The sequence below is a fragment of the Eupeodes corollae genome, chromosome 1, assembly GCF_945859685.1.
Source record: "Eupeodes corollae chromosome 1, idEupCoro1.1, whole genome shotgun sequence".
Taxonomy (NCBI): Eukaryota; Metazoa; Arthropoda; class Insecta; order Diptera; family Syrphidae; genus Eupeodes; species Eupeodes corollae.
Window position 1 is genome coordinate 219,223,597 of NC_079147.1, and position 18,770 is coordinate 219,242,366.

At 32.7% G+C, this 18,770-nt stretch overlaps 1 protein-coding gene across 5 annotated transcripts in view; it reads right to left on the minus strand.

The window, feature by feature from the left end:
* Positions 1–4,559: 4,559 nt before the first annotated feature.
* LOC129943401 (optomotor-blind protein-like) overlaps positions 4,560–18,770 on the minus strand; it is a 164,673-nt gene continuing 150,462 nt past the window's right edge. For 2 of the 5 annotated variants that reach the window (XM_056052820.1, XM_056052823.1), the window contains 4 exons: positions 18,558–18,704; positions 18,389–18,465; positions 8,913–9,133; positions 4,560–8,655 (listed from right to left, as the gene is read on the minus strand). In XM_056052820.1, the coding sequence (XP_055908795.1) occupies positions 7,745–8,655; positions 8,913–9,133; positions 18,389–18,465; positions 18,558–18,704 (1,356 nt within the window). In that variant the 3' untranslated portion in view covers positions 4,560–7,744. Of the gene's footprint in view, positions 8,656–8,912; positions 9,143–18,388; positions 18,466–18,557; positions 18,705–18,770 lie in introns of all 5 variants that reach the window. The other 3 variants (XM_056052824.1, XM_056052821.1, XM_056052825.1) reach the window with 2 other exon arrangements.

Consider the following 18,770-nt stretch of genomic DNA (forward strand, 5'->3'; position numbering starts at 1 on the left):
TTCCCCAAATTCCATTCAATAAAATAAAGAAATTGTTGCGTTCTTTTTCGATTTTATTTCGACTAAAAGTCCAACCTGGGGATGAATGGGCTTAGGTGATAAGTCTTATCGCATTTTTGATATTCAAATTGATTACCACTTGTAATAAAATTCCTGCTTTTGCTTTTCTTGTTTTTTTCGCACGCCGCCGTAGCCTTTGTCTGCCATAAGAATGTTTTTTTCTTTTAATAGAAAAAGCTAACTGAAACAATATTCCAGTAGTTTGTGTTACCGTCTTGCAGATCTATTCGGAAACGTCATATTTGTTGGAAAATCAGTATCACCCTTTTGTTGTTGCAGCTTTATAGCTATATATTTGACTATCACCTTACATATGTAGATGAAATTCGTCCATTTAGATAGCGATTTATAAACAATTCGCTTACCAGATTTTTTAAAATGTTTTGCTTCTTGAAGTTTGACCAATGCTAGTCTTAATTTTACTTTTACGTAGGAGTAAATACTAAAACAACTCTCCTCTAAAGTACTAATTTTATAATTCCAAAAAGTAGACATCACTGTTTGCATACCACTACCCCAAAAAATAGAAAAATAATAAGCTTAAGTTTGTATATGTCAAAGACACCTAACCTATTGGAATAATTGCATCTCGCTCCTACACAAGCCGACTGAATACCTTTTTCTCCAACCTGAGCGCCTGGTGCATCAGAGGAAATTTTTATAAATTTGCAAATATTGTTAAGGCAATCAAATAAAATATGTGTGCAACATTTGCTTAAAGTGTACATACATATGTGTGTATTGATCACAGTTATCTATTGCTCTCTTACTTTTGCAAACAAAAATTCTTGTGTCAGTTCAGTGATGGGCGAAAGGAAACGAAAAAGTACAAGTACCTACTTTTTGAAGTCTTCAAGTCAGGTTCTATAAATCGATCGAAATCTAAAAACAAATAAATTGTTTTCAGAGTTCCATATTTCGGTTGATTTTAAAAACTTCTCCCAAAAATTCAATTAAACAACAGAATAGCGTCGAGTTAAATTGGTGCCCTACTGATCAAATTTTTCAATTTCGATTTGATTTTGAGTGAATTAAAAACCCTAGGTGTTGGTACATCAAAGGCAGTTTTCGATGCCTCTCATTGCAGTTCTAAACCTGCTTCTTTAAAATTAGTTGCTTTTTGAAGTTTGACTAACGCTAGTCAAAATTTTACTTTAGGGAATACTAGAAAACAGGCGTCTAAAGTATTAAGTGTATCATTTTGAAATGTAGACATCATTGTTTGCATACTACCCCTCAAAAGAAGATGCTTGTATTTTTTCTCCAAATATCAGCAGGAAATGTCAAAAGACAGAGCAATAAGAAAATTAAATGAATAGGAACTACATAATATTAATTGCATCTCGCTTTTACAATGAGCTAGGAGAAAAAACAAGCAGATTAAATACATTACTTGCTTGTCTGAGCGCCTGGTGCATCAAAAAAAATCTTAGAAATTTTGCATCGAAATAATAAGACCCTCGCTTTACAAACCAAATATGTGTGCAACATTGTTTTAAACAACACGTTATACATACATGTGTGAACTGGTCACGGTTTCTCTCTTGATTTCTTACTTTGTTTCATGCTTGAGATTCCTGATTTTTTTTTAAATGTAGCTGGTTCTGCAATGTCGAATTAGATTCGGCCCCTTTAATGATATCCAAGAGAAATTGACTGAACAATAAATAATTCTCTTGCTTAAGTGATGGGCGGTAAATTCAAAATGAATTTATATTGTCCAAAATCGATCAAAAATAGGTCGGTTTTTTTTTTCAGTGTTCCGCATTTCAGGTGGTTTTAAATCCCTAAAAATCAATCAAAAATCTAATGTTTAAACTCTCCTCCCACGTTTTGTAAGGGACACAAACTGGTTCCATTAAGTTTAGGAGGAAGCCTCAAGATTCATGTGTTATCACAATGGGCCATTAAACTGGCCTAAGTGTGTCCGTTTCTATCTTGGACAGCCACTTCAACCTAACCTAACCTAGTCTTAATTTTACTTTTTCGTAGTAGTGAATACTGCAAAAGTAGTGACTAAAGTATTAATTGTATCATCCAAAACAAGTAGACATCACTGACCAGAAACACTAATACCTAAAGAAAAAGATAATGCTTGGAATGTCAAAGACACTCTAAGAAAGAAGGAGATAGAATGAATTCGAAATATTAATAATTGCATCTCGCTCTTCAACAATTTGGCGGTAGAATTGTGGTTGAGCGTGAATTAGATGGGAGAAGAATCACCTGCCTAGATACCTACTTTAGCAGTCTGAGCGCCTGGTGCATCAGAGACAATTTTATAAATTTGCGTCGAAATATTCTAATTTGGAACAAACGAATAATTTGCTCACTGTGTTCACTCACACTTTATACTGATAATAGTTAATATGTCTTTCTTTGTCTATTTTTATTTCGCTTCTTTTAATTCTGAGCGAGACATTTTCTTATCGTATTTTATTTATATTGAATTAAGCACGTTCTTCTATGCTTGAGTGCTAGTGATGGGAACTGCTTTACTCGTTACTATATAAATTCGTCAATATTTCAAATTACTTGAATTGATCGTAGATTTTTAGAATGATGCCATAAATGCAAAGCATTTTGATATTCCATCCATTTGATATTCAATTTCGATCCCAATATTTTAAGTTCCTTCCGAATTTCAGTTTGAAAAAATAAAAACTCAAGTCTTAATTTTTTTAATATATAATTTTTATTTCTTTTTGTGTCAGTTTTGTTTTTCATTTTCATTTTTTTGTTGCTTTTATATTTTTATTTAAAATAACAAATTTACAGATCTCCGTTTGTTTTTTCTTTTGTATGTATATTCCATAATATAATATATATATATATATGCCTTCTTATTTGTTTGTATTTATTTGTTTAATTTTTTGAAAGTGATTTTTTAAATTTTTTTGTTTGCATTTTTGTTTTTTTTTAGTTTTCTTATTAATTGATTCTAATTGTTTTTGTTTTACTTTTTACACAATAAAATAATAATAAATTCATATAATATTTAATATATATATATATACGGTATAGTATTTTATTTTCTTGTTCAGTATATATATACCTATATTTTTATATAGACAAAATTTATTCTTAAATAAATCTAATTACACACTAAAATTATAACTTAAAATTATTTTGTTTTGCTTTTTGTTTTATAATATTTACATGAATAAGTGTTTTTATTTTTTTTTGTTACTTATAATATTTTTTTTTGTATGTATATCTAATTATTTTAATATTCACAATAAAATAAGATAAAAATGTAATTATAATAGCAATGCAAATAGTGCTAATTAACTATGAATAATATTGCTTTCATTTTTGTTTTATATTTATAACATTTTTTTTTTTTTAATTTTTTTTCTTTTTATTTGTGAAGTGTTAATGTTGCTCAAAGTTATTTTTCTTCATAGGCATGCGTTTTTCTTTTGTTTTAACTTTTGTGTTCTAATTGAATGAAATTCAGTTTTTACTTTATAAATGTCAGGAAAGGAGTGTTTTTTAATTTAATTTAATGGAATTGAAATTAAAATCATTTATAAATATTGTTGTTTTGTATTTTTTGTTTGTTATCACACGTTGTTATATTCAAAATATTTTAAATAAACCTAATTTTGTGTTTAGACAATTCACTTGGCTTTTTATAAGAAGTTATTAAATATTTTTTCTTTACCCAATTATTCTACTATTTTTTAAAAATTGAATAAAATTAGAAAATATTCATGAACAAAAGTTTAAAATTCAACGAAGCTTCATTTGACAATCATAATTGTTGATTTTATTTTTCTTTCCAAATTCGATGCCCGACTGATATGTTAGTGATGTAGTGTAGTAGTAGTAACTAGTATACATGCTATACAATTATTGAAAACAAATTTGTTTTATTTTTATTGTTATTTAATACTGTCACTTTCATGCCTTGAGATTTTGTGTTTAAAATTGTTATTAACTTCTTTAATTTTTGTTTTATATTGAAGGCTTTATTTTAGTTTTAATTTTTGTTTTTCTTTTTTTTTTTACTATGACTCAATTATTTTGCAAAATTATATTTTATGTATGTTTAAGTTTATAATACAAGTTAACTTAAAGAATAATAGGAAAATTATGGATACACTTAAATAAAAACAAACTAAAAAACTTTCTTTGGTTATATCATTGATTGAAAAAGGGTTTATTTTTTAAATCGAAATCTAAGGGTGTGTTTTTATATAAATATAAGAATTTTTAATGAACGGAAAGTGCTTTTAGTGTAGCCAAGTGTGTTGTTTTAAATTTATAGGTGGGTTTTGAAAATACTAATTGCAAGAAATGCTTTAAAATTATAGTTGAGAACTTCAAATTCAATGGCAAAATCTATATTAAGACGGTCCAACTATAATAGACTTAACCGAGCTTAAGCCAGCTTAAGGGATCGAACCAATACGCAACCTTATATGTCACTAACCATTATAGACGTTCTGCTTAGTTTCGTTAAATTTCGCTAACTTTCGTGCAATTACGCAAGAGCCATTTAAATGGCTCGAGCTTAAGCAAATGTCAAATTACTTGCATCCATTATGGTTACTTTTTGTTTGGACGATAACTTCTGATAACTTTTCGTTCGGTTTTCACATTAGCTTACTTTTATTTAAGTCTATTATAAATGGGCCATTAGTAAATATCGAAAATTAAATCGTAATAATTTGACATTTGACGGCTTAACCCAGTAAGATTCCTTTAGCATTGCCTTGGAGTCCCATTTTCCTATGATAGGTTGGTCAACAAATATTCATATTCACAAGTTTTTGAATGGTTTTCGGTATTAAAGATCAGAAAAGAATAGACAATTATTAATTTGAATCAGTGTTTGAAATAAAAAGTTAAAACCTTTTTCCGAACATTGAAGAAACTGCAAAACACGACGAACAGACACTAATTTATTTAAAAAAAATAGAAGGCAATTACTCAAATATTTGGGTCGTTTATTTTTGAATAAAAATGTATCGGTCCCAAAATTACTGATAATAACATAATGGTGACATCACAAGATCACGAAAGGTTTTAGTTTGGTGTTCGTAATTTGGGTTTTAAATTTAATTTGTGAAAGGACCCTGTTACTAATCATAGAACTGTCACTGTCAATTTATTCAGTAAAGTCAAGAATGAGTACATTCTTCAAATTATGCAGATTTTCTACCGAAATTCGGAGAGGTTGACCGCAACTTTAAGAGCGTTTTTTTTTTTTGAGTGACGAAGCTCATTTTTTGGCTAAATGGAACAATCACTAAATAAGCTTTATTGGTGAATTGAAAATCCATATTTGCTCATGAAAAACCACTGTATCCACAAAAAAGTGTTTGATGCGGTTTTTATGCGGACGACTTTATCTATAACGATTGCCAAGTTACTGTGAATGGCCATGATTACCGGTTAATGTTGACCTTAATTGGAAGATGTGGACTTAGACAACATGTTGTTCTAAGAGGGCAGTGCTACATATGCATAACACCTCAAAATCAAAATTTATTCAATGAGTGCGTTATCTCAAGAAATATGCCTGTCACTTGACTGTCTATTTCGTGCGATTTAAGGCCTCTAGACTATTTGTTTTGGGGATAAGTTAAATCATTTCTTTATTCTAAGAAGCTGACAACGTTATGAGCGCATTAAAGGGGTTATGAATACCCTTATAATAATTAAACACAGTGTGAGCAGTAAGGAAATTAGGATAGGATTAAAAAGGAGAAACCGATGCACATTGGTTTTGAATGTCTGCACATCGTAATGAGTGGGAAATATTGAGCCTGGTAAAGCATTCCACATTCTTGAAGTGCGGCTAAAGAAAGAGTTTCTGTAATTAACAGTTCGTCCGAAATTGGGCTCTAGGGTACACTTATGGGCATTCTTAGCAGTACGGGTATTACGGTTAAACTGTTTAAGAGGAGGAATGCAACAACGATAAAACAATGACAGGCATGAGACCTTGCGGCGGTGTTCAAGAGAAGCAAATGTCTCGGTAAGAGAACGATCTCCAATCATTTTTTAGCGGCGGTTTCGAAAAGTGTGGCCGAATCATCGAAAATTGAATCCCATCAATCTACAGATGTAAACGTGCCCAAATGAAAGAAATCGAGTTCCTATAGTTTCAACGTTTTTCAAATACCTCCGATGGTTTTCGTTTTATTTAAAACAAAATTCTCGAGGTCTTTTTGTAAAACCCGATTCTTTGTAATCTCGAAGTCTGTAGCTTGAAATTATTAAATATGAAAATGCAAAGTAGTCCATCGAGAAACTTTTGTTTCAAAATTGTATACAATAATTGGATTTTCTTTTATGAATAACAAAATTAGTAACCATTCTAAGGGAGAAATAAGAATGAGAACTTCGAGAAAATAGTAAACGGTAGTTTCTAGTAGATACCGATTAAAAAATAATAAATTATTTTGAGTCTTTTACTAGGGTGTAAATCAGGAAAGGTTTTAAACACTTTTAAAACAGTGCACATCAAATAAATCGTGTTGAAGAAATTCAGTCAGAAGGCAGTTTTTTTTGGAGATTATAATTTAAACATACTCCTTATACTACTTTATATTAAAAAGTTTCTTTGTATACATTTTTAAAGTTAACAAATTTAATTTCATATTAAAACAAAAAATTGGGGTGCGATAGCGACTTACAACTCTCAATTGTTCTTGAGTGGAAGTTATTTTGGGCATGTTTTTATGTCAAATCCGAACGACTTATTTGAGAAAGCTCTACTCTTGGTGGTGGAAAGTGATTAAACATGCATTAAATGATCTAAAAATTTTCAAATGCCTTTCAAAAAAATTTATTAACAAGCTATAATCATTTTTCCAAGAATCAATAACATAACAAAAACCTTATTCTCAAAAAGGTAAAAAATAGGAATTTTTACAAATAGGAGTGGTTCTATTTTAGAAAAAAAGTCAACTAAGTTGTTTCAAGATTCGAAGAAACGGAAAACAAAGCCCTGAAACAATCTTGATTGAACTATTTTCATTACTGAGTTTTTTTTCTATTTGCAGTTACGACTGAAAGACTTGTTTCCTGACATTCACGGCAAATAATCTCGAAGTCATAATTCGGAACTTGGATGTTTTGAAACCGTACAAACTATTCCTATCCACCTTTAAAAATGTAATTTTTAAATAAAAACAAATAAAATAAATAACAACAACACAGTGACTCTACCTAAAGCGTGGCTTGTGGCACTATGCTCTTGCTTTTAGTATGTGTAGGTGTACTCACTCTTTCTGATCGAATTTAGGTAGGTAAATTGTTTAAATTTAATATCATTCTAATTTATATGCGTATTTTTAGTTGTTAATTGTGTTTAACCTAAAAATATAAGATTCTATATTTTTTTAGTTGTTTTCTTGTTTTTACTTTATCTACAAAATGCTATGCGGTTTGTATTTACACATGTGTTTTAATTCGAGGCTTGTTAAGCCTCTCTTTTTCTATATATAATATATAGTCTAAATGTTTAGCTTGTGAATTAAATAAGTCTTACGAGTTATGGGGTGTGTGTGTTTAGTGTATGTGTGTGTGTGTGTCTATGAGGGAGGAAGATGATTTTTGTTTATTTATTTTTTCAAAGGGCACCCTTCTGAGCCTACAATTCGGTGTGTCACACGTCGTCGAGATCTATAATGGATGACTTGTCATTATCATCCGCGGCATACAAATGTCACTGATCAGATGATGGTGATTGCTTCCCTGATCTACCCTGGTGCAGGTTATGATGATGATGATGCATTGAACTATCTTCCATGGAGCTATTTGCAATTAAACTACTGCCGTTGTGCTGCACTTCAAGACCGTTTACCATTTTCTCGATATTTTTGAGTTCCGATGGTGAACTGGAGCGTTGTTTTAATAGGGATGGCGGTGTTGTGGGTGACATGGAAATAGGTCGGGTGGGAGGTGAATTCGAGGAGGCACGTTGATGTCTTGATGGGCTTGAACTAAGGCTTCTTGGACCATTGTCACCGCTGATGTTGGTACCATCACCTGAACTACCAACACCTGTGCCACCGCCACCGCCGCTGCATCGTTGATTATTTGAACCAGGCGTCACAGCATCAAATGCCGATCCCAAACTACCAGGCAGGTTATACGGCGTAAATCGATGGCCTTTTAGACCTTGTAAAGGTGACACTGGCGAATGCCCCGAATAGTGACCAAATAAGGCGGGATGTTGAGCGGCTAATGCAAGTTGTGCATTGAACAGTAATCCTGGATTCAATCCGGGATTCATAGCAGCCGCAGCTGCTGGATTGTGGAGCAACGATAGATGAGGTGGTGGATAGAGTGTGTGTGGATAGAGATAAGGCAATAGATGAGGCGATGTATGAATGGGTGGACCCACTGATATATTCGGTGCCGGATAGGAGCCACCACCCGCAGCACCGTGTGCTTCTTTGGGACTTCCCGATGAGGTTGGTCGAAATGCACCTCCCGTACTGCCTCCCACACTTTCCGAACAACTTGAGTCGCTGCCATCGCGTTCGATATCTTCCGATTGGAGGCGGCGTCGTATTGCATCTTCATTTGAATGATCGCCAGCACCGGCGAAGTGGTTGAACCAAGCTGCAAGGGCTTTAAATTGGTTAAAAATTTTGTTAAAATATCTTATTTTAAATGAGTTATTAGAAAAATTAAACTAAGACTTTTATAAAGAAAAATTGGTCAAAGGAAACAAAAATATGAATGTGTCAAAATCAAATGAAAATTGTTTAATAATCTAAACGCAATCACATGGCAGCCATTTTTAATTTCTGACACTTAGAATTTTGCTTTGACCAATTCTTTACTTATACAGAACAAAAATGTAATCATACAAATGTCAACCATACCTGAGTGTTGATGCGCATGCATCTGCTGCAGCGAATGGCTCAAAGGCAGCAACGGACTTTGTGGTGGTCCTACCACATCCAACAGCTTATCATCGTCATCCTGGCTATCGTGCGGATGAGGTCGACCGGTATGCCCCAAATGTAATGGTGCTCTAGAACTGCTTACATGTGTTGGATTCAGTTTATCTGAATCGGATCCGCGGTTAGACATCAACGCCTGCCTGTAACAACAATTGGTATGGGAGTTTGTTCATTAGAATATCCTCTGTTCTTTCAGATAAAAGTCATTATATAGAAATAATTTATAAATTTGTAAGGAATGCATCCAACAAAGATCGGATGAGACTACATGTGACAGAAGGCAATGTTGCCATAAAACACTGCTATACCATGGCGAATTCCTCAGGAATCAAACAGAAGTGACAGATATTGCAAATGAAGCCAAGAATTTTTTCTTTCATCCTTTAAACATGAACGCACAATGACATATTTCGATATTTGAATAAAAGTGACATCAACTATGAAGATTTGGCTCATCTTGTATCCAAACAGATTTTGTTCCCCTACATATTCCTTGGTTAATAATGTTTAACCAATAGTTCTACTATGAGCACTTAATTGTCAAATATAATATAATTTGCAGAAATTTGCGTTGGACTGTCATGCCAGAGGTCTTGGGTTCGATTCCTGCCTATGTTATCTAAATTTTTTTCACGGGTACTGCCTCTTGCGAGGAATTGTCAAATTCTTCAAGAGTAATTCTTGTCATGAAAAGTGCTTTCTCAAATAAGCCGTTCGGATTCGGCTTAAAACTGTTGTTCCTTTCCTTCCCTGACAAGAGTACTTGCACACAGGAATGGTTGAGAGTTGTAAGTCACTAGGCCTTAGTTCTCAATGGATTGTTGCGCATCCCAATTTAGTTTTTAATACGAGAACAATTACTCACAAAAAAGCGTTCTTTAAAATGTCATCAACACACAATGACGTTTGACGCTGTTTATAAAAATAAGCAACATCAACAATAAAATGTTGGTTATCTTGTATTTATACATCGATATTGTTCTTTTACATTATGACCTTTGGTTAGTAAAGTTAAACCGATAGAAAAGCTTCTCTAAGTACTTAATTGTCAAGGACAACTCAAATCCCCCACTTGAGCCGACCAAAAGATAAAACAGATACCTATACTTTCGACTAAGTCGCTGCTAATTACTTCAAATGTTATGCGGACATTTTTATTGCCATCACAATTTGTTTCCATCCATTTCTCTATGTATGTATATTTGATCACCCAAAGGACCACTTTGAAAACCCTTTATTCCAAAACGTCAAGAGGGCTAATTTATTAGCGTGTACACCAAAAGAACCCTTTTATCCCCTTTTGTCTATGTGTAACAAAAATAGTCAATGATACAGACAGACTCTTAGAATAATCCGGCAAACAACAAAACAAAAAAACATTCCTGTGGTTTCATCCCCTTTCATCGACGATGTTATTATGATGATTATTATAATGCTCAATGATAGGGTATTAGATGTTAAGTTACTTCTCGAACACCACAGGGATTTTTGAAAAGGATATAATATTCCAGATCGAAGGTTTACATATACAATAAACACCACTTCTGTGCAAGAAGCAAGAGGCGCATTATTATTACAATTTTTTATTATTGTCAACTTTTCTTTCTTTTGTGGAAAAGTGTGTTGAAGTCTTGGGCAATTATCATCATGCTAATGGTTATAAATAAAACTCTATAGATGGGTATAGGTAAGAAGGTTCTCCATATTTTTATAAAGAATTCTAACAGTTCTTTTTTACGTAATTAAGCAGCACCTCAGTGGAAGAATAGTGTTGGCAAAAGGATTTTCCGGTGTTTTGCTTGTGAGGAACAATTTTCATCGTCTACCGCTTCCGTAGGTTCCTCTCAACACAAAACTTTTGCCTTTCTGAGTTTTTGTTTTGCTCTTTGCCTTTCAACTCTTTGCTCTACGCGAAAAAATAACTGAAGTGCTTGACTCTTTGCTGTGTTTATACAATTGATTCTCTCCCCAATGCTATAAGGGTGTAGATTTTTGATGCCCAGAGGGCAGAATGCTGGATGTTTTGATCGTTTAAATATTGCCAGCTGGGTTGAGTTAACTGTTGAAATGAAATTGTGAGGTTTTTTATACTTTTTTTTGTTTATTTTTTCTGTAAACAATATTGTACAATACAATAATTTTGAAGGAGCAGAACTGCATAAGGTGATGTGGCAAACTTATACGGTTGACTTGTGATTAATATGCAAATTGAAATTGAAACTGAAAAATTAGTTATAGTTTAAATTTAAAACTTTTTGATCCAGCTTTAAGTTGATATAAGGCAAAAAAGGGGGAAAGCAATGATAATCGGACGGAAATTGAGAAACTTGTAAATGACCATCTATATCAGGTTTCTATAATTCTGAAGAACTGGAGTGGTTTTATAATCATTTATGGAGTTTAGTCAACAAAATAACTAGTAGGGAATTTGGAGCTGCATGAGTTTGAAAATTTTTGAGTAAGAAATGAATTATTAAAATTCATCTTGTTTCAGATATAGACGATTCAACCAGATGCTCCAAAATTCCAAAGGCTATAGAGCGGAGGTTTTTACAAACACTTTATTGTATGGAAACATGTGACAGCGAAACATACAGAATTTCCCAATAAGATGTTTCATTTCAAATAACTTGCTGTTTGGGCAAAAATAAATTTTGAGTTTTGAAGCTGCCATGTTTTGACATTACAGAGCTTTCCATTAAGAGGTTTTCTTTCGATAAAAGAAAATAAACTATAATTTTTAACAGAAATCAAAGGTTGGTAATTTCTTTGTAGACAGGGAGGTAAGGCTATATTAAAATAGCAAAACGATGTCATTATATCATTTCCATACATATTTCCGATTCTCACATTTGCTCGATAAAACAACAAAATTTTGACTCAATTGGGAAACATAGACCTTGGTTCCAGCAGGTTCAGCCAACATAAGGGACTTCATTTGCAGTCAACTTCATTCTTTGAACATAAATTTTGACCAAGGCAACTAGTTAGTTTTTCAAATTCAGAACTTTACTTTGCAAATCCCTACCTTAAGTTCTTAGTACAAAAGGTACCAACAAAATTACTGTTTTCAAAACACTCCCCATTTGATTTGTATTTTGTATTGTAAACAAATATTAGTTATTTATTTTCCAAATTGACAAGGGACCCTTTTAAAGAAAGCACTAAATAAAGCTGTGTAGAAAATAAATAAATCATACAGTAATAAAGTTGAGCTTTCAGTTGAATGAAAAAAAATATTATTAACTGGCATCTTGATAGAAGTAGACTTCACTTGATAGTAAATGAGATTTTTCTTGTCTAACTTTCCAGTAAACTTTTTATTAAAGTTGCCTTAATTGGAAGGTAATTTCTTTTTACTTTCAAGTCCCGTATGTTGTCTTTACCTGCCTTTTATTTTTCACTTAGCCTTATTTTTTAATGTTATAGTTTTTACTTGACGTATTCAATAAATTTAACCTCTTTTTAGAAACCTTACACTATGGGTAAACATCAAAAAACATATTTCTTAAAATTTCGAAAAAAAACCTTTTCACTTCCTTTAACATTATGTGCAAAATTCTCTTCTTATGACAGTTTTTAATCATCGATTGCTTTGAACTTTTAAAACAATAGGAGCGTTTTTTAGAAAAGCCATCCGTAGTAAAGTAGAAATGTATGATAAGAAAAAGCTAAATCCTGTTGCGGATAGAGATATGACTTGTATTCAAGTATCGAAATCTATTTTTGAGTTTTTTGTTGTAGGTACGATTGATATGTACATCTGTTAGGCTCGATGGATGTGTTCGTAGAGTAGTGTCCAACTTTCAAAATAATTAGAATCCAGTTTGAAACTCAAGATGAACTCTGATATTAAGACAGATTTATTTTTTATTTTTGTTTAACTTGTTTGTTTGCTAATTTAATTACTTGTGTGTTTTCCAATAAGCTGAAGACTCAACTTTTTTATAGTTTGGAGGCACTTAAGGGGTTATTATAGTTCCCTTTATATGTTTATATTCAAACACTGTGCGAGCATTAGGAAAATAGGGAAGGATTTAAGAGAAGATACCGGTGCACATTGGTCTTAAAGTTAAGAAGATCAAAATGGGAGGGATAAACAGAGTTGGCGACAGCATTTCACATTCTCGATGTGCGATTTAAGAAAGAATATCTATACTTGACAGTGCGTCCGAAATTGAGCTTATTTAATATTTTTAGTAAATGCAATTTTCAATTATTTTATGGCCCTACAAAATTTTGTAGCAACTCCATATTCAATTACGTACACCAAAAATTACATTAACAAGTCTTCAAATAAAGATATGGAAATTCAAATCTTGCTTTTCATTTTTGATTTTAATGTTCATTAACATAAAATTGATCTTTGATTTCTCTGCGCGTCGCGTTCTAATTTTTTTTTATAATTAATTGTAAAACAAAGAAAAAAATATAGATTTGGTTTTGTAAACTGACCCAACTAAGCTGCATTAATATACGGGAATAGGAATACCTTTAATACTTTCTTAATGCAAATTTAAACTCTGCTTTTACGATTTACTTTAAAAGCTTAAGTCGCTTGACTATCGTATCTATCTTTAAAATTGTATTTTTTCGAGCGTCTATCGGTCCTGTATTAAGGAGCTTTTCTTTTGTTTCAGAATTAAGCTCAAATCTAGAACTTATATAAATATTATAAATTAAATACAATATATTTTCGAATCTAGTACAATTTTATTCAATTGTTTTGCTTCTGGTGCTGATGCGACATTAAAATACAGAAATATATCCATTTTCATTTCCCAAAGAAAAGTCAAATGCAAAACATAAACCAAAGGCAAAAAAACAAAAAAAAACAAAAAACCCAATCACCACACGTACATCACCCGCAAAACAAAACCGAAGAAAACCTCAACAACTATCAGCTTCCCAGTTTTATTTCAGCATTTTCTATTTTTCGTTGCAAAATTCGATATTCCATCCCTAACTCCTGGGTCGCACGTCAAAAACAATACTTCTACACTCTAATCAACGAACTGAAAGTACAAAGTCGTGAGCAGAATATTCCATTCGACAATGAAACTCACGGAAAAGAAGCCCCATTGCGGCAGTGGTAACTGGTGACTAGTGACTGGTGATGGTGAATGGTGAATGGTGGCAGTGGCAGTGGTGTGGCGGTGATGGCGATGATGGTGTAGAACTGTAGATATAGTGTATTGAATGAATGCGAGCGAGTGGTATTTTGTGGGAGTTAATTTCAGACTTTATAATATCTGTGTACACTGAGTCGTTAAAAAACACAGTATACTCCCACTGTCAACTTTTGCACATCGTTTTTGCTATCCGTCCGCGTGTAGGTGTCATGGGGACTGGCAGCCAGCAGCATGTACTCGTACATTTTTGAACTCGTATCGTAGTATAGAAAAGCAACCAAGAGCTGACGTCTCTCCAAATGGCACTGACACTATTTGCCGCACTGTCAAGTGATTTTCCGGTTTCAGCTTTGTGATTCCAAATTCCACCCCCTTGACAACCCAATGATAGAAGCTATCATCATCAACATCAAATTCATCGTCATCGTCTACGTCATAGTCATAGTCATCCCCTTGTCCAAGGACATCACAACCGTCATTGTCATCATCTGACAGGCCGGAAGAAAAAAGTCAAATTGATATGTCATTTCTGGGTTTGAATTCGCCACAAAAGTTGTTAGACTCTATCAATCTGTTTGTCCAAATGGATTTGTGATGACAATGACGGGCATAAGATGAATGTCCTGGCAAGAGTTTTACATTCTATATGAGAGTGAGAGAAGGTCGTCCTCCGACTCCCGCTCCGGGTGTATCGGATTTCCGGTAATCTGGAGGAAAATTGTTTTTTTATTTGAACTGGCAGTAGTAGCAGGCGACAAGCTTTGGGGTGACTTGCGTTATTTGCTCTCCTTTTATGCACATTGTTTGATTTGGATAATGCTCCAGCTTAAAGAATCCGATCATGATAATGCAGGAAATTAAAATCAATCAATCAATTTAGGGAATCCTGCTTTTTTACTTCGTAAATAGTATCACTACATCATCACTGATGGAATCTGTACATTTTGTGGCAAGGTCTCTTGAGCGCGTCGCTTCAGTCGTATGTGATTAAAGCCTCCCCATCGCGCACTCTATTATTGTCGTTCTTCCAATTCTAATTCTATTACACAGTTGACGCAATGACTTTTTTGCGTTTTAGTTAGGTGTTTTCGAAACAAGTCGGCTTCATCAGCTTCAGCTTTATAATAACAAGGTTAGGGTGACAAAATGAACAACAACTAGAAGATGTGTGTTAGAATGTTTAAGATTAGGTTGTCAGTGCAATGACATGAAAATACCATGTAAGCTGATTTCAAGAAAATTTATTGCTTGGTTACCCTTTAATACATGTTCTGCGTAGTTAAAGGCAGCATTATGATAGCTTACAAAAATTGCTAACCGCACAATAGCGATCAAAAACAACACCACCATCACACACAACACCACACCAAACCATGCCATGACTTTATAGAGGGTTGATTTTGAGACAATTATTTTCTAATGGAATTTTTTTAACATTCTGTTTTATTTTTGAATTTTTTTATTTTTGTGAAAATTTGTACCCTTAATTTGGTGGAGGAGGTTGAATGGAATGCGAAATAGATTGATGAGTGTTAAAATTAGCACACATGAATTTAAGATCAAAGAATTGGGAAAAGAAGGCGTTACGTACATAACGATAGAATTTATTTTTGAATTTAGAAAATTACAGAGCTCATACACCACACACCATCAGGGCAAAGGATAAACGGTGTATGGTTTTGTGGGAAGATTAAAATTGAATGAGTTTGGAAGAAAATGAATAGCCTTTAGCGAGTCAGAAACCATCGTTTTTTTTTTTGAGTTATAAAATATAGAAAAAACGTCCTCACTTCGGCTACGGAATATATTTTTTTTAGTACTTTACCTACTGGGATTTAGTTGAACTTGCAGCATTATTTTTGTATGTAGTTAAGGGCAACAACTCTAGTTGACCCAAGACCTAGTGTTTCACAACTTTTAAATGTGACAGAGTTTTAAAAATTCTTCAATTTCTGCCAGGAATTACACTATTGCAGACATTTGGCACTTAATGTTTGGGTCATGCTGTACATTACTTTAGGTCTTAGGTTTATCATCAATTTGATTTGGGCAGCTGTCATCTTTTGACGTTTGAAAAGTAAAAACTATGCCATAACTAAAATTGGAACGATGCAGTGCAAAAATGATACATATTTTGCAGTTCGTAAAACTAATGCATTTTTAGGTAGTTTGGAAGCGCCCTTTCGGAAATTTTTGGACAAATTTGAGCTGTTTGAACAAGTTACAGAAGTGAAGAATCAAAACCGTTTGCTTCGCTTAAGATACAAGAACCGATTGATCGTTGAAATAAGGCGTTTACGGTATAATGACTGAGGCCTTAAAACATCTAAAGTACAATCAACATACAAGAATTTAAGTCGGTCGATGACCAGCAACGTAGTTGCGCTGGTTGATTGGGTACTTGAAGAAGGTCAAGACGACATTTATTTTCTATTTTTCATCATCATCAAGCAAACAAGAAAAATTTCGAAATTTTTTAAGAAAAGTTTCCTGACCATGATAATTCTCAAATAGGTGATCATAATTGCTCAACTAGATTGATTTAAAAACTTAAGACCTTCTTGTTTTGGGTAACGAAGGCATACAAAATAAGGTTTATGCCAGTGCTCCCAAATTGATTCAAGGCACTTGAGATTGGATTCTCGAAGTTATCGATGACATACATACATCGGGAAAAAGTGCGAATCGATGGAAAATTTCATGAGAAGGAAACCTTAGCCAGGGCTACGAATTGGCTTGCACAGTTTTTCATTGAAAGTAACAAAATGATTGTAATATAATTCAGACTTTTCACTAAGCTCTTGTTTTCTAACGACTGTTTTATGATGGAACCTATCCTATTAAGCCTGGTGCAGCTGTTAAGATGAATGGATTGGGCTAGGGAAAAAGTGCGAATTTATGGAAAATTTCATGAGAAGGATAAATAGCGCCGAAACCTAAGTTTTTCATTCACCCTTATTGTCCTTGAACGACAACAGTCACTTTTTGAGTCGAGTTGCGTTGCTTAAACGCTATTATTTACAATCCACACACATTCCACATAAACAGCTGATTAGGAGAGATTGATATTCGAAAGAATAAATTCAATTTTAAAATTTAAATTCAACTTTTTTAGGGAAGTATAAAAAAGGCACAAATGTATAGCATTGGACTGTTTATAGTGTTAAATTACGCTTCTAACGTAAGCTTTAAGGAGGATAGATTGGACTAGAATAAAAAAACAAACTTATTGAGAGATAGAAGAAGAATAACATCGACATGAAATCCTTCCATCCAAGGATGATTCATTGGACAAATGATTGTATTTATTAATATTTCAAGACATGTTATGTACATTACTCGTAGGTTGAATAAGGATTTCTTTATTTAAATATTAAATGAAATTAAAGAAAGGTAACGAAAAGACAAAACATGTTATCGGTGCCACTAGTTTTAAAGCTTGAAGCTACTTTGAGATTTTTTGCTTAACCCTGCTACCAAAAGCGTGTATGCAATGACTTCAAATTGATGAATTGCACAACCAACGTTGACCCTCAAAGAAATGCTCCAAATTATGGAAGCACACATTTGCGGATTCCCAATTGTTTTTTTTTTAAGTTCAAAATTTTGTTGCCAATGAAGGATTTAATTCCATTAATTCTTTTCATTTCACTTGCATTTGTAACTTTCACCTTTTAGTAAAAATAAAATTAATAACACTAAAAAACAGTAAAACATTAGAAAAACTTAAATTTTTATTTAATTTTTTGAAAATTTTCCGTCGACAGAAAGTGGCGTTTTAAAGGAAACTTAAACGTCAGCTACAATAGCGATGGGAGCGACATTTTTCGATCAACAACTTGGATTCCACTAACCGCTAAATGTAAAACGCTACTATAACCCATTTCGCATAACCAGTTTGTGTGACAATTGTCACTCAAATAAAACGCTACTACAATAATTGTGATTGTTGATGCTATACGTTTTTTTCAGTTTTTTGCGATTTAAAGTTTCAAACTGACAGTAAGATTAGTAGAAATGTAAAAATAATGGCTTTTGCATCGGAAGCTAGACATTTTCTATGAAGCTAATAGCGACGGAATCAAATCAAACATTTAACTTTTATGTTTTTTTTCTAAAGGATCTTTCGCATATTTTTAGATCTTGAACCCAAAAAATCAGTTTTTAAATAAATTGATGAAACATCAAAGTTATATCGAAAATCGAGCAGTTTCTATTCCAATAATCAAAATAAAATGTGAAACAAAATTTAAGGATACTTACTTTTTCTCTCTCTTTCCAGCACCAGTATCACGAAAGCCTTTCGCAAACGGATTATTATCAATTTTTAATTGAGTTATCTGCAAATATAAAAATTAAAATAAATATGTATTATTTACAAAAATTAAAAACCTTTTTCGAAACAAACTTATATAATTTTTAGTTTGCTTACCTTTTCATTTTGATATGCAGTTACAGCAATAAATTCTGTCTCCTTGAACACATACGTCCTAAATGTTGAATATGGTAACTTTAGGATGTCATTGGCTCTTACCAAATGAAATCTTGGCTGATATTTATGCATTGAATTGAGTATAGTCTGGAAGTAAAATAAAAAAAAATATTAATTGAATATCAAAATATTTTTATTCGAAAAAAAAAAACA